We start from the raw sequence: 16,889 nt of genomic DNA, 5'->3' as shown, positions 1-16,889 counted from the left end.
GTATATCAGCAGTCGCTTTCATATACTTGCTGTTGTAAACTTTGTATGGTATTATGATTTTATCAGTACTCAGTGGTATAATTCACGTATAATTCAAAATGTAAAATGATGCCAATGCAATATAAGAAACTTTAACTGTTTCGTCATTGTGACTGCTATTATTGTGATTGATTACATACAATAGTATCCTGGGATACAGAACTGTGGAAATGGTGGAATAATCTAACATTATTCAAGAAGCCAAGGTAATCAAAAAGTGTGCAGGTTTGGAAAATTATTGATAGAATAAAAGTACAATTATATTGCTACTACTTGAATAATTTTGTATTAAGTAATAGTAAAATGTATTATAAGTTCTACATATTTTTGTTCCACATTTCTCTTAAAAGTGGTGTATGGAAAAGTTATAAATCAAGTTAAATTCTACAACTTTGCTGAAGACAGCACGCCATCAACTTTAAAATCTTGTGAGTTACAAGCAAATTTCGAATTTTTTAAGTATATTTTTGAAGTGAATTTTCTCAATTTACAAAAAATACTTTCTCACAGTTTTTGCAGCAAAAGTTGCCTATTGTATGGCCTTTCTAATGCCGCTTAAAGAAAAATTTTATCGAACCAACTCCATAAGTTATGGGCATCTTAAACTTTCATAGTTTTTCACTTAAATTTGCTTATAAATTCAAAATCACAAGAATTACAAACTTGCGATGTTCAGCAAAAATGTGTATCATTACTTCCTCTACAACTCTTCTGAAGACCACATTCACGTAAAACTGAAAACAAAAAAGTTAGATCAAAATAACTGAACTTTCAAAATCAATTTACTTAGTTTAAATGAAGAGTTAGATCAAAAGTGTCTTCGACAAAATTGTTCAAAATAACATTTTCTAAAAGTTTGCTAAACAGTGTAGCCAAAAATTTCATCAAACAAAAAGGTTTGAGTCAAAATTTTAACTTAAATAAGGGCCACCATATTCAACTTTTTTTTCTTAAGAAATGCAAAACTCAATTACGAATAACTTCTCTGAAGACATCGAACGTCTAAAATCGACGAGAACAGAGATAACACTTTTTTCCGGCTAAATTGTCGATTCGGTCCATTGTGCAGTGGAAATTGATCAATCCCCACTTTGAAGGAAGTTAAGTGTGGCAGTTAAGACAAGGTTCCGAATTCTCACTAACTCTCAACAGCAACAAGATAAAAAGACACTTGTAGTGACGAACCTTCCAAAGCTTGTTTGAAAATGACATAAACGTAACGTAGCCACGATAAAAATGTGTTATGATAAGCATGGAACGAGCTCACCAGTTGGTGTTCCATCCTCGACTGAACGCGAGTATCTTTTCGGACTCGCACAACGCGAACCGGACACGATTGATCTTGATTCCGTCACTTACTACATTCTATCTTAAATTCATTAAAGGCTTCCCATAAGATTCTTGTTCTGGTGAAACTTAAATTAATTTAAAATATAATTTTCCGACTTTCATCATTTGTGTAACATTTTTTTACAATTCTTATAAGTAGGACATTTGTTTCCTCCGTGAAGTGTGATGAGTTAAATTTGATTGTGCGCAGAGGAAAGGATGTCTTAAAAACTTGTTTTTTTTTTAAACATTAATACTTAAATGTAGCGCAAATCTTTCTGCTTATCGATTGCTGCTTACGATTCTTAATTATTGCACTCCATGTGATGCCTACAAATACCAGCATCATCCGAAAGATTACACCAAGTGTTTCTTAAAATAAATGCAACTTTTTTACGCTTCTTAGGAATCTAGATTTTTTCAAGCACACCCAACTATCTTGCGATTTAAATATCTTTCAACTTAACAAAATCGAGATCGCACACACACATTCTACTTAAAGCTGCCACAGTTTCAACTTTAAGTCTCCCAAAAAAAAAACACTTTAAAACTAAAAGAACTCACCGCTAGCTTTGTAGACCCGGGGGCAGAACTGTTCCGCAAGCACTCCGTACGCCACTCGGGACCCCACCCGCACCTTGTGGTCCTTGCTGAACTTGTTCCACACGTGAACCACGATCGAGCGGTTCACGGTGGCCATGGCCTGCTCCAGCCAGCGCTCCTCGAAGAACTGCAGGTAGTCGTCGAAGTTGATGGCGTAGAAGGCCTCCGGTGGGTACACGGTGAAGTGACGGCACCGCTCCCGGGTCATCATGAGCGGCGCCTGGGTGCTGCAGATGCGTTTGAGCACCCGGGTGATGACGCCCGGTCCGTTGTTGCCCCAGTCCTGGCCGTTGAAGTTCAGTAGCAGGTCCCTGGTGGTGGAAGAGAAATCGAGTTGTTAAATTTTCGTAGTAGTTATTCATTGTCAAATCTCGCATAACTTGAGTGTGTAGCTGAATGGACCAAAAAAAAACTATCACCACTAGAATATAGAGGGGGATCTTTCTTCATCAGAGCATCGTTAAATAACACGCAAATTCATTAGTTTGAAAAGTAACAACAAGGGATGTTACACAATTTATGTCACGCTAAATTTTGATTTTTGTGCCCCCCTTGGCACGCTTTTTGTATGAGTCCTCTAAAAAATGTGTAAGGATTGCCACGCTATGTTTGAACCCAACCCCCCTCCTTGGAGTGTGACATAATTTGTGTACGACCCCCAAGCTACAGCGAGAAATGTGAAGTTTTTGACACAATTGTTATATATTAGAACAGTTCTCAATTTAGAATCAATTATTGATTCTTACGAACATTATAAAAACTGTATGTGAATTTGTTTAGGGAGATTTTTTCAGAAATTCTAGTAGCGATATACCCAGGAATTTCTCCAGGAATTCATTCAGGATTTTTCACCGATCGAAGTCTACAGCGTCTCCAGGAAAGTAAGAACCTCAGTTTTCCTCCGAATAATTTGTACCTCTACTTTGATCGCAATTATGATTCTGTACACAAATTTTGTAATTGGGACAATTTTTTATCATTATTTACATAGAGCATTTGAATAAAAAGAATTACATATTAATTTACATTGGGCGAATGACAGTAATGGTTAAAACCCAGAAAACCCAGACAGTAATGGTTAAAAAAAAAAATATATATATATATATATATATATATATATATATATATATATATATATATATATATATATATATATATATATATATATATACATATATATATATATCTATATATATATATATATATATATATATATATATATATATATATATAAATATATATATATATATATATATATATATATATATATATATATATATATATATATATATATATATATATATATATATATATATATATATATATATATATATATATATATATATATATATATATATATATATATATATATATATATATATATATATATATAAATTTACAATTCATACAATTCAGCCATTAAATCGCGACAATGGTTATTTTCAATGGGGCCAAACACAACTAACAATGGATTACCTGCTTTTCTCATGACCACAGCAAATGAGCAGAAGTTTTCTGATTTCTCATGTCATTTTGTATGGGGAATGGTATTGCAGGGAAATTTAAAAATTTGTATTGAGGATTTTGCCCTCTCACACCTCACACCTAAATAATTTTGTCACACCAAAATATTCTCCCACCATGTTTGCCATATATTGGATGGCGTCGTAGCTAACAAAACCAACCAGTAACGCACATGTAACGCATTATGTTGGATTGTACATTGAATGCAAGTTGCGTGCTTCTATTAAAGTGCCATAGAAACTGACGTGTGAGTATTTATTTTTCCACGTTCAAAATGTGCACGAGAATCTATTCCTCAACAAAACGAACAATATTGCTGCGCAGAAATAACGCGCAGTGAGCATTCCCCGTATATTTAGGATTTCGTATATCGCGCACCACCATCCGACTTGAGGGCGGGCACGACCCCTTCTCATTAAAGGTAGAAGTCGTATTAGTAGTTTACGGAACAAGTTGCACAATGATGATTTTTACGACGAGTGCTGTAAAAATCGAGTTCTGCAACGAGTTACGTACAACAATTTTTGCAATTTCGTAGAAGACCACTTGAGGGTGTCAGAAATTATATCGGAATGCATTCACCATAATTTTACAATTTCTGAAAAATTGATGTGTTATGATCCATTACGCAACTCTAAACAGTCGCGTAATGAGAAAGCGTTTCGTAATGAATCATTACAGCACTGGTTTCAGTTGCGTAATGACTATTCCCGCACTACATATTTCAGTGCAGGAAAGTAGGCCGTTTCATGACAGATTGGCGTGATGAAAAACAGCCTATTACGATGAGAAATTGCAAAAAGGTTTTTACATAACTTCACGATGCTTGTTTCGATAATATTTTTGAACCAACTACAGTCGACTCTCCACATCTCGATGTTCTATATCTCGATCTCGATCCTTATGTCGATGATTTCCTAAGTCCATTCATTCTGCATATAAATTTTCTCCCCATATATCGATATCCTCCTTATCTCGATATCTCCATATCTCGATGTGGTTTTGTTCCCGATTTTCTCTCCGTATGTCGATAAGCACTTTATGAAAGGATACTAGACCAGACTTTCGTTATTAAAAAAATCGAGGAGCATGAAATGACGTCTGCTTGTTTATTATTATTCCTATTTTCCTAACAACGGATCAGTTTTCAATCTAGTATTCATTAAAAACATTTTCTATGTCTCGATCTCTCCCTAGCTCGATGGTCGCTTCGATATCGATATGAGAAGAGGCGACTGTATATACAAAGATATAAAAGCAGGAAACAAGTTTAATTTTTCAATACGGTTTGAGCTTGAAGCTCTATGGCTATCATAAAATTGAAAGATTGCAACTTTTTTCAAATGAAGCTGTCGACCTTAAATTCATATACGATAATAGCTGTTGGGGCCCAGATAGCCGTAGCGGTAAACGCGCAGCTATTCAGCATGACCATGCTGAGGGTCGTGGGTTCGAATCCCGCTGGTCGAGGATCTTTTCGCAAAGGAAATTTTCTCGATTCCCAGGGCATAGAGTATCTTCGTACCTGCCACACGATATACACATGCAAAAATGGTCAATCGGCAATGAAAGCTCTCAGTTAATAACTGTGGAAGTGCTCATAAGAACACTAATCTGAGAAGCAGGATTTGTCCCAGTTGGGATGTAACGCCGGAAATAAGATAAGTAATAGCTGTTTGAAGTTAGCAAGACGAATGGTACTTTGATCAAGGATTTAATAATATCCAAATTTTGATGGCTTGTTCACTTTTGAGCTACTAAAACATCGAAAATTATTTTCCGGACGTTTTTAAATTAATAGAATACATATTTACTGAACAATAATTGAGCTCATTCTTTAGAAACCACCAGTTTTTAACCATCAGACTGCCATAGATGTAAGTAAAGGACGCTTAACTAATGGTTGTTTCATTGGACTTGGTAAAATAAAGTATCTGAGTCAAGGGAAATGTAAGAATATGTTGTGATTTTACATGGTAATATCAGTGAGACTTGCAGAAAACCCATTGCAGTTTGTCTTTCACGACTTTTTCATTCTCATTTTGCAGCGTTTGGTGGGGCAATAAAAGCGCAAGTCAATCCAAAGCCGATGATAGGAGGGGTAATGGCTGGAAAATCAATGCTGACCATGCAAACGCCGTGGGAGAAGGAAAATAGGATTGGCTTGGGTGTTAGGTAAATAGGATAGACTTGACACAATAATGCTGCAAAATGTAATGAATCTGTTGGTCAAACAATTCTATTAATTATTTTAGAGCCTACGAGCAAAGTGATGCAATATTGAAAAAGTATTTTTAACATATAAAAAAATATATATATAAAAAAATAATATTTGAAAAGATATATTAAAACTACTGATCAAATCTCATAAATTTGAAAAATAAACTTAGAATAGCAACATGAGAGATGTTACATTAAAAAAATCAACTTATGTAGCGAAACAAGTAGTAAAGCAATCAATCAATCATTGCGTAACTATTCATCGAAACTAAGTGTATTGAAGTTTTGTTGAATGTTGTTGTTGTACTCTGTTATGTAATTTGTATGATAATCCCAAGTTAAAAATTTATTTGCCGGACTATGTGTATCTTAATTGTTATTTGTCGTTACAGAAATTAGAATTCTCAATGTGCCTAAAAAATCAAGTGAACTACCTGTATAACTATTGTTGAACCCCGCAAATGATTTGTGTCTCCCAATTTTTGAAGTCAATTTAAGATGAAGATGAAGAGAGGTCAAATCTCAATCCTACAAGAGCACAAACCTAGAGAACCAGACAACCTCGCACGCTGAAACCCTGATGGACTGCTCCACCAGCGAGTGACCAACCGACCAAGCATACAGTCTGAGTGGCTGTTCGACTCTCCAGATCCGTGCCACCACAGGACCGAAGCCCGATCTCGGTTCATATTTACCTTAATGTCTCCATTGTCAAACGCGAACAATGAATGTAACGCAGAGCCCAACCACACCTACTCTTGCGTTACGTTTGTTACATGGCAGTACTAATGAGTATTTTTAAAGGAATGGTTTTATATCATAGCTGAGCCTTTCGGTTTATAAGAACGATGTATAGGAATTATTTGTTTCGAAATTGTCCACATGGTCTTGTAATAACCCCATTAAACAAGAATCAACTATTACCATACATAACAAACGCTCGCCATGACCCTATGCCTAAAATTTGTATATCTATGGCATAATGCCAGTGGTCACCAAACTGCGGCCCGCGAGCCGCATGCGGCCCTCGTACAGGTTTTGTGCGGCCCGCGAACACATTTTAAATGTTAATGTGAAGTGGCCCGCGTGTTACATAAAAGAAATAACGAGGCTTGTATTCTTTTATCTTTGCAACTATGTTTTCCTGTAGGATTGTATTAGGTATTTATCAGCTCAGGAATAACTAGTAAAGTGGCAGAAGCTCCTATTCGATGCAAAAATGAGGCGGTTTCGAGGTTTTTCTGAGAAGTAAAAATTTAATTCAAAATTCACAACATGAATCCTCAAACTATTCGAGTGAGAGTGCATCGACATGCGAGGATTTTTGCTGAACTCTTCCTCTCTTGTTTTATGCTCACTCTTACTGACACTTCAAGATAACTCTTAAATGACTCGTCCAAACAAAACAGGCCTCGTGGAGTAGTGATTGCACTCTTCTTCGATGGAATTTTCCTCCGTTGTGTTGTATGTCGCATCTTCCTCGCTCATTTTTTATTGCCTCTCTGCTTAGTATATTTTCGCTTCCTTACAAAGAAGCAAAGACAGCACGCTAGTCTAGAGCATACTTTCGAACTCTGATGATGGTGCGGAGTATTATCCAGCCTGGGGATAACTAGAAATCTGTCGGAGACCCTATCTCTTGAATCTATCTTGAATCGAAAAATCTTAGATAAGCCAAAGGTTTAAAATTAGCTTCAAGTGCCTATAAATGTCTTCGCTTCGCGAAACCACTTCGCATCGGTTTAGTGATAAAGTTTTAGTTCCTTTGAAGCAAGGTAAGCATCCAAATTTAAGGAAGGATTTTAGGGAGCCCAACCCGTATTTATTTGAAGTTTGATTTTTTTTTTATGGGACAATACTTTCTGTATTGTTTTGGTCAAGAACTTCTTCTACAAGAGATTCGCGAAGGATCACAAAACTCATTTCCGTGTTAATAGAAAAAGATTCAAAATTTTGCATTCTCATTGAAAATTTTAACAATAAATTCTCAAATACGTTGTGGCCCGCGTTATGTTTTGAAAACACCTAAGTGGCCCGCATAAGCATATAAGCTGAGGACCACTGATCTATGGACTTAGCTGATGTGGCTTATCAATAAGTAGTTCTTTCACTCATTGATTTTCTTCAAAACCTTGTCAAATTCAGAAAATTGATGGTATCAGATTTATTACTACAGTGAAGCTGCTTTTTTCATTAAGTGAAATAATGATACTACTTCTATTTATTAAGTGGAATATTAATATCAAGGCCAGAATTCCCAGAGAGTGAAATACATTATAGTACTACAACACCATAGGAGATCACTTAACATCACCTACCTAGTCGAAGAACGGCATTGTTGAGATTTAGCGGAGAAGTTGAAATTTAGCGTGACATAATTTGTGTACCATCCCTTTTTGGACATCGTTTACCTATTCGGTCATTACAAAATCAGATAAGGTACCGTGGGGCAAGTGGGTAATGGAAAGCGTATAGTTGAGATTCTTCAAATTTTAAGGACTGAAAATTGAAATAAATGAGGTCGTGTACATTTTTTAGCTTGACTCCCATCAAACATGAGCAGTATGCTGAAATTGATTTTTATGTAAAATTGGAGAAAAAATACAGAAACAGTTTTTGAAAAGTGTCTTTCTACTTTTCACTTGTCTGCAAGTGGGGCAAGTGAAAAGTTTGTCGTTTTGAACAATAAATTGAAAAACTTATAGTTATATTCACAAAGTCTATTATCTACAACATTTGTTAGGGCGTTCTAATAAACAATAACATAACAAAGAACATGTAAACAAATGAAATTTTATTCTTGTAAATTCAATTTTCTTCTGTTCAGCTATGTTTGTTGAAATGATAAGACAACATTATAATTTCTACATTTTTAATGTTAGTTCTTACATCATGGGACAGCAATTGTATTTGTGCTGTGTAAAATTTCCACCGCTCATTATTTGTTTTTAAAAAAGTCGTATATAACGACAGATAACTGTTCGGGAGAAATCATTTATTGGAACGAAATCCTTCAATAAAGTATTAAGATTTTTTTTTTTGTGTGGATAGACCTTTACCCCATTTGTAACATGTTTTGAACAAGCTTTAAATAGACATTCCGCAACTTTTTTCCACTGAAAATATTAAAATAAGATTGCACGCTGCCAACTTGTTACGGAGTAATAGTTGACAGGTTAACAATCTTTCGCTCTATATGGCAATAATGGTTGAATAATCTTAGGAATCTCTTACCTATAGTAATGTTCTGAATGGCCTGAAAGGTTTATGCATGAGTTTAAAACATTAATTCATATATTCAGTAAACTATACAAATTATTTTCACTTACCCCATTTACCCACTTGCCCCGCGGTACCTTACATGGTATATGATTTTCTATTGCGAAAAAAAAATCTGTGTTTATATTAGTGACACGATGACGGCGATTGTCCATAATCTGCTAGCGGATTTCAGATAAACGACGAGTTCTTACAAATTTTTAAAGGTAAACTGTAAATATCAACTTCTGTTCTGTTGAATGCTATGTAGGTAAGTTATTTTATTCGGCAGTTAATTTTGGGCCTAAATTACGTCAATAGTTTGATTGTTTTAGATTTTATACCGGCCATGCTACACAAAATGTCTTAGGTTCCGGTCCCATTTGTAACTATGAGATGACTTTGGAGGTAGTGGATTCGAATAGGTACTCGGATGATAAAAGATTTGAAGGCTGGAGATGTACCTGGTCCCTCTCGAACCATGTCAACGAATAAATCTATTTCATAGATTCGAATGTCCATATATTGAAATATTAAATAAATAGTTTTACAATATACTAATTGAACGTATTTTTTAAATCTGAAAATTTATTTCGAATAATCGTTTAGTAAATGCCATTTGAAAAACATTTCAGGTTCAAAGTAGTTTGCTACTGACAAGAAAAGGAATCGCTTATCTCAATGCGTGACAATTTTTTTTCCCCAGAAATGGTCCAGAAAACCACATCGCAGTACGCAGTTGAGAAGAAATCTCGAAAACTTATTCAAACAGACTCAAGTCAGATAAGTAAACAAATTTACTTTATCAATCCTACGTGTTTCGCGGACGAAACCCAAGTAACCAATGAGCATTTAAACCAGCATTTATTCAGCATTATATGACAACGCATTAAATGCCAATCAAGCGTATATGCTCCTGTAGTGCTTCCCCAGTGCAGGTTTTGGCGAAATAACGGGCTACTTCAGTGCTGCACCTTCAGGAACGTTTCAAAATATTTGAAGAGCATACCAAAACAAAAATATATGTTCCCTCCTTCTCTCGTCTTGACATTGCTACTGCCTTGTGGACTATTTTTTTTGTGTTGTATTTTTTTTATTCATTTTTCAATGTTGCGACTTGAAATCACAATCTCACGATTGTTAGAGTTGACGATGGTGATGCTTCGTGCTGCTGCAGGATAGGCTACAGATGGTAAGGTGCCGAGCGTTGAATTTAAGCCCTACTTAAAGAACGTTTTCTTCTCAAGTGTTTGTTTTTGCTTCTTATATTTATGACTTCAACGCAGGGCATCGTAATTTTTGATAATGATGTTTTAATTTAATGATTACGCTGGTGACCACTGATCAACTTTGATACAAAAATTCGGTCAAAGGATGAGAATCATTTTCGCCCTTTGCAGCTGATTGTATAGTGGCATATACGTCATTAAAGTTGCGAAAATTAGCTGGCAAGCTTTAAAAAATCATAACTACCGAACGAAACATTAAAATTTATCGGAAATACTTCTACATAGTAGTTTATCCAATTCTACGAACTTTTGCCGAACACAATTTTATGATTGGAGCAAGTTTTAACATAGTTTGGTTGAGGTTTGTATCTCGAGGTTCTTGAAAATCTCTTTTTTCGTGAATTGTTTTCACTGAACAGTATGCCTGCATGAAAATTTCGGATTTTTAATTTCCATACATGATGACAATGCATATCTAAAAGTCAATCCCGTTCAAAGTAACCATTTATCTTACGAAAATAAATTGTAAAAAATAGATAATTATGAAGCACATTTGTAAATCCACTGTGGGTGAGCCAAGAGCACTACCGTGAGCTTCAATGAATACAAAAAATGAACACGTTAGCACTGCCTTTTCTCAGTCGATGATGATGATTGTTTTCAAATCGTTCTAAATGATCAGTGAAATGCGATCAAAACAATCATCACTCGGAAAGAAAAAGCAATGCTAACTTGTTCAATTCATTCGTTTCCGGTACATGTGTCATGCATGATTTAACTATCATCAGGTTGCGATGCGGTGCTCGATCTTTTCGCATTTATTGTAATTTATTGCCTTTAGCAACATGTAATGTGTTGATAGTCAATGAATTCATAAATGTATTATGTTTGATTCCCGTTGGCTAGGGCCTGACAAAATAATACCAATGCATGTTTTATATACCATGTATATTGAGAAAACTGTAATTTCTGGGTACAGCGGAGAACAAATTTGGATCAAACAATGTTAAAACTCAATTTAATCTTGTTAGCGTGTTCGACAAACTTTAACAGAATAGAATTAGCTTTCAAATAGTGGTAATAGCAAGTGGTTTTGATTTTCCACATGCTAGTTATGATTTTTCAAACCTTGAAATAAGCCCAAAAACACATTTTCAACTTGAAGCATACTGAAATCTTTATCAAATGAGCTGAAAATTTGACCAGACATTGTTCTTAGCATGAGAATTCCGAATACTGCTTGACCGGTAGATTTCCAGACATTTTTTAAAATATGAACAGGTCTAATCTGTAGCCTATCCTGCAGCAGCACGAAGCACCACCATCGTCAACACTATCAAACGTGAGATTGATGTACCAATAGCCGCATAGCTAAGAACAATTCGTATAAAATCGAAAAATAACGCTAGCGTCATTATTTTACATTGTTTTCTGAAGGCTTTTTATCTTGGTTTTGTAGGAAAAATATGAAAACTACGAAAACTTATATGTTTGTATTTATTATCGCTTGTGCCACTACAGGAATACATGTGCCTATAGTAGCCCTATTTCTAATTTCTGTTCCTATAGTAGCACTAGCATCACGGCGTTGGCAAAATACAAATCAAATCCGTGGTTTTACTAATTTTTTATATTTTTACTTCAAAGTGTGGATCAAAAGCTTCCATTTGATGTAAAAAAAATTCTTTATTCAACAATAATTTCATATAATAAAAAATAGTTTCTCTCAGTAGTGCTAGTATAGGAACAATAGGTTTACTATAGGCGCAAAGGAGCTCAAATTTTAAGTAAAACTAATTGTTTCGATCATTTTTTTTTAGCAGAATCAAGCTGTGTATCAATGGTACTTAGATAAATAGCTGCTGATCTTCATGTCAAAAAATATTTTGAAACGTTTAATAGCAAAACGGCCGTAAAATGCCACTACTGCGACTATAGGGGACTGTCTACTAAGGGTCCTATAACACTTCCCCATGGACGAGAACAGCTTTCCCGGGAAGCTCACAAGATTGATCAGAGCAACGATGGACGGTGTACAAAACTGCGTGAAGATCTCGGGCGAACACTCCAGTTCGTTCGAGTCTCGGCGGAGACTACGACAGGGCGACGGACTTTCGTGCCTGTTGTTCAATATTGCGCTTGAAGGTGTCATGCGGAGAGCCGGACTTAACAGTCGAGGCACGATTTTCACGAGATCCGGACAATTTGTTTGCTTCGCGGACGACATGGATATTATTGGGAGAAAATTTGAAACGGTGGCAGATTTGTTCACCCGCCTGAAACGCGAAGCAACAAGAGTCGGGCTAATGGTGAATGCGTCGAAAACAAAGTACATGCTGGTTGGCGGAACTGAGCGCGACAGGGCCCGCCTAGGAAGCAGTGTTGCGATAGACGGGGATACCTTCGAGGTGGTGGACGAGTTCGTCTACCTCGGATCCTTGTTGACGGCTGACAACAATGTTAGTCGGGAAATACGAAGGCGCATCATCAGCGGAAGTCGTGCCTACTATGGGCTCCAGAAGAAACTGCGGTCAAGAAAGATTCACCCCCGCACCAAATGCACGATGTACAAAACGCTCATAAGACCGGTAGTCCTCTATGGGCATGAGGCGTGGACTATGCTCGAGGAGGACTTGCAAGCTCTTGGGGTTTTCGAACGCCGAGTGCTAAGGACGATCTTCGGCGGCGTGCAGGAGAACGGCGTGTGGCGGCGAAGGATGAACCACGAGCTCGCTCAACTCTACGGCGAACCCAGTATCGTGAAGGTAGCTAAAGCTGGAAGGATACGCTGGGCAGGGCATGTTGCAAGAATGACGGACAACAACCCTGTAAAGATGGTGTTCGCCACGAATCCGGTCGGAACAAGAAGGCGTGGGGCGCAGCGAGCTAGGTGGATTGACCAGGTACACCAGGACCTGGAGAGCGTGGGTCACAGTCGAGGATGGAGAGAAGCGGCCATGAACCGAGGGAATTGGCGAAATATTGTTGGCGAGGCTTTATCAAGATAATTGATGTAAAGCCAAGTAAGTAAGTAAGTAACACTTCCCCGAATACCATTACCCCGAAAACCATTACCCCGAATGCAACGTTACCCCGAATGACACATTACCCCGAAAACCATTACCCCGAATGGTAAATTACCCCGAAAACCAGTTCCCCCAATACGACACTTCCCCGAAAATCAGTGATGCACTTCAAGAAGTTCTTCAAGGAAGCTCGCGAATTTGAGCCTGAAAGTTTTCGGCTTAGTAACTACTACTATTCCTATTAGTGATTTTTTATTCTTTCAATCATCGGCTGTTCTTTCGAGGTTGTATAATGGCAGTGTAAAAATTTTAATCAATGATTTTCTCTTCATTGAGCTATAGGCTGTTCTTTCGAGTTGTACCGTTTGAGTTGAAGTTTGAGCGATAGCGGTAAAAAAAATCGACTGACTTTAATAAATAAATGAAAATAAGCCCCTGCATTACTTGTCTGTGTTACATCTTGTCAGTATTACAATTTCCAACAAGAGATTTGTCCTTCTTTTAGTTATCGGCTATTCTTTCGGAAGTTGCAATAGCAAAGTGATTGTTGGCATCATAATAATTGACGCTTTCAACAGTGATTATTTCATCTTTTATCATAGGCTGTTCTTTAGCGATGTACTTTTGAAATAGTGGTCAGTTTAATATCAGTTAATATTTTCATCTGACATTTTTCAAACCATAGTCTAATGACATTTTAGAATATGTTGAACTCGCATTGCCTCCAGCAATATAAAAATATAATTATGCATTACCAAATAATATAACGCTTTTGAAAGAGGGCGGGAAAGGTCTCTAATATTAACATGTCAGCATTATCATCAGTTCGATAAATGAGTTATTGCTGTGAACACAATCATTCTCATAAAATCAAGTACACGCCTGTGAGTAAAATTTGGGTTCTCACTTGGCTCATGAAGAATAGCTGTTGATTAAAAGAATAATAAATCTTTGATAACATGAAGAACAAGAATTCAAATGAAAATCAAAATTCTATGAAATAGGTATATGGGATTCATTTGTCGGATCTTCAATTTTTCGTGCCAAGAAAATTCGGGGTTATGGTCCATTCGGGGAAATGGTATTCGGGGTAACGGACTATTCGGGGTAATGGCTTTCGGGGTATTGGTTTTCGGGGTACTTGACCATTCGGGGTATTGACTTTCGGGGTGATGGTTTTCGGGGTAATGGTATTCGGGGAAATGTTATAGGATCGAATTTTCGAGTGTTTTTCATAAGCTTTGGACATGGGTTTGAATTTTTCAAACTTGAAAAATTTTCAGCTATTTGCGTGATCACATGCTAGCGCAATTTAGTTTGGCGATAAATACACCCAAATATTTGAACCGGGCGTGTATAGTATCTTGTGAAAACATATGTCCCCTTATCGAATGTAATTGCCTCGAATTACCTGTTGCCAGCCATGTGATACGTACTACGTATTATGATCTGGTATCTGGCTTAGATAATCGAAGTAAACGCCAATATAAGTCGGCGTAATATAGATTAGGAAGGTAATCATTGCTTATTAGACTGATTCAAATTTTGAAGTTTTTGCTCCCCTATGCTTAAACGATGTCAATTGTGATGAAAATGATCCTTCCAAAATTTGAAGTGATTCGGAAGAAATTTTTTTGTGCTGTTTGAAGTTTATATGGAAATTACTATGGAAAAGGCAAACCTTTGGTGTTCAGTTTTCTAACTGCTCGTGATAATAATCGATGGAAAAGTGAACACACTCATCTCATGTGAAAACTTCCCAGCTACAACTTTATGATGATGAATAACAATTTATCCTGAGGTCCAATCAAAAAGTGGTCTTCGGCAAAGTTGTAGCTGGGAGGATTTCACATTAGAAGAATTTGTTCACTTTTCCATTAAGTATTATGACGAAGAGATGTAGGACTGAACACAAAAGATTGGCGTTTTCCATAGTAATCTTCATATAAACTTCAAATGGCGTGTGCACAGTCAAATTTCTTCCGAATCACTTCAAACTTTGGGAGGATGCTATTTACCATGATTAAAATCGTTTAAGCATAAGGGAGCTAAAATTTCAAAATTTGCATTACTCTATTGCTTATACAACTGATCTAGGCTAGAAACAACCAACAATATGACTAGCTCTATCTATGGTCGTATATATGCTTTGGCAAAGAACGACAAGCTCTCCCCCAATCCCCCAACCGAAGTCCACCTACCTGACGCACATCGCCGCCAGCTCGTGTCCGTGCCCATCGGGTTCGAAGTTCATGACTCCGGCTGCCACCCAGCGTGCCGATTCCGCCCCGGCATAGTTCGGTTCCATGGCATTGAACGATTTCAGCACAACCACGTCCAGATCCAGATAGGTGCCCCCGTACTTGAACAGCGTCAAATAGCGCATAATGTCGGACAGGTGCGAGTTCATGTACTTGGAACGAAATATCTCCCCGCTCTGCATCCATTCCTCCAGCGGAGTGTCCTGAGCGTAGGTCGACAGATTCACGTACCGCAGGTTGACGTTCGGGTACGAGTGCAGGGCATCTAGCAGGGGAAGAGCACTTCGGTTCCGGAATCCAACCGGGGCAGCGAACAGAACGAACGCATTCCAGTCCGGGTTCATCCGGGCGGCCGATTCAATGGCACATGCCTGGCGGGCGTTCAGCTTGATCACCCCGTCTTCCGAGCAGGAAGTCTCGTGGAAGAAGATGTTCCTCCCGTGTTTGGGCTGTTTGTGCGACTTTTGGACATCTTCCAGCACCCGGAACGGATCCGGAAACTCCCGGACGAAGCAGTTCTCGTGTAGATGCTGGTAATCGATCGAATACATTATGTACAGCATAACCAACAGCAGACCCATCGCAATGTACACTCTCCGTCGGATTATGCCACTGGCGTGGAACGGATTGATGGACACCATTTTCTTCCGCGCGGAGCACCTTTGAGCTTCACTAACGAACTGAGAGCTTTAATTTCAAACGGATAAGCACCGAATTGTAACGTTTTGAGATTCGAAGCAGAGATTGTGGTAATGATAAGATAATCGATGCGTGGTGTGGTTCCACTGCTTTTGGGGCGACAGCCGGAGTCCCGGAACAGTTACTGACGAATTACGACCACAATTGAGGCGGTTGATTTATCGAATATAGTGATAAATTTTTCACATCCCTATATTGAGTGGTACTTGAGATCTGCTTCTTCAAATGGATAGGATGATTATAACGACGTCCCGTGCGGCCTTATCATCGTTGGTTATCACTAGCATGGTAAGTGCTTATAATATCTATATCATGCGGTGACGAAGCAGATCTACACGGTGGAGCACATACACTTACCGGTTTGATAGAATATAATAGATTAGGTTTTATCTACAAAAAAAAACACGATAAACACGAGATCAATGTTTGCAGAGTTCGAGAGATTGCTGCTGTTTTTTTAGGCGATGCAATGTTTATTATTTACATTTCCGCGACCGCGACTGACAGACGAGAGTGGTGAGTGAATAAGGTGGTGAAATAACATATATGGCTGCGGCGTCATCTGTGGTGAACACACACGGCACATATTGAAAATTTTTACGCAGAAACTCAGTTATTTCGTGCAGCTTTTTCGATAGAGAAGCGAAACATTGGGTGATATGAATAAAAAACGTTGAACTTTACTACATGTAGCATCTACT

General features: G+C 37.5%; 1 protein-coding gene across 1 annotated transcript; it reads right to left on the bottom strand.

Annotated features, from left to right (window-relative positions):
* Nucleotides 1-1,379: 1,379 nt before the first annotated feature.
* LOC5565850 (lactosylceramide 4-alpha-galactosyltransferase) lies at nt 1,380-16,671 on the bottom strand. Its single transcript, XM_001650144.2, has 2 exons — nt 15,430-16,671; nt 1,380-2,282 (listed from the first exon to the last, which is right to left on the bottom strand). Exons 1-2 carry the CDS (start codon nt 16,128-16,130, stop codon nt 1,919-1,921), a joined length of 1,065 nt encoding a protein of 354 aa, XP_001650194.1. The 5' UTR covers nt 16,131-16,671; the 3' UTR covers nt 1,380-1,918.
* Nucleotides 16,672-16,889: the final 218 nt, after the last annotated feature.

This window comes from Aedes aegypti, chromosome 2, assembly GCF_002204515.2.
Source record: "Aedes aegypti strain LVP_AGWG chromosome 2, AaegL5.0 Primary Assembly, whole genome shotgun sequence".
NCBI classification, from domain to species: domain Eukaryota; kingdom Metazoa; phylum Arthropoda; class Insecta; order Diptera; family Culicidae; genus Aedes; species Aedes aegypti.
The sequence above is the reverse complement of the archived record's forward strand: the minus strand, read 5'-3'. Positions and strand labels throughout refer to the sequence as shown.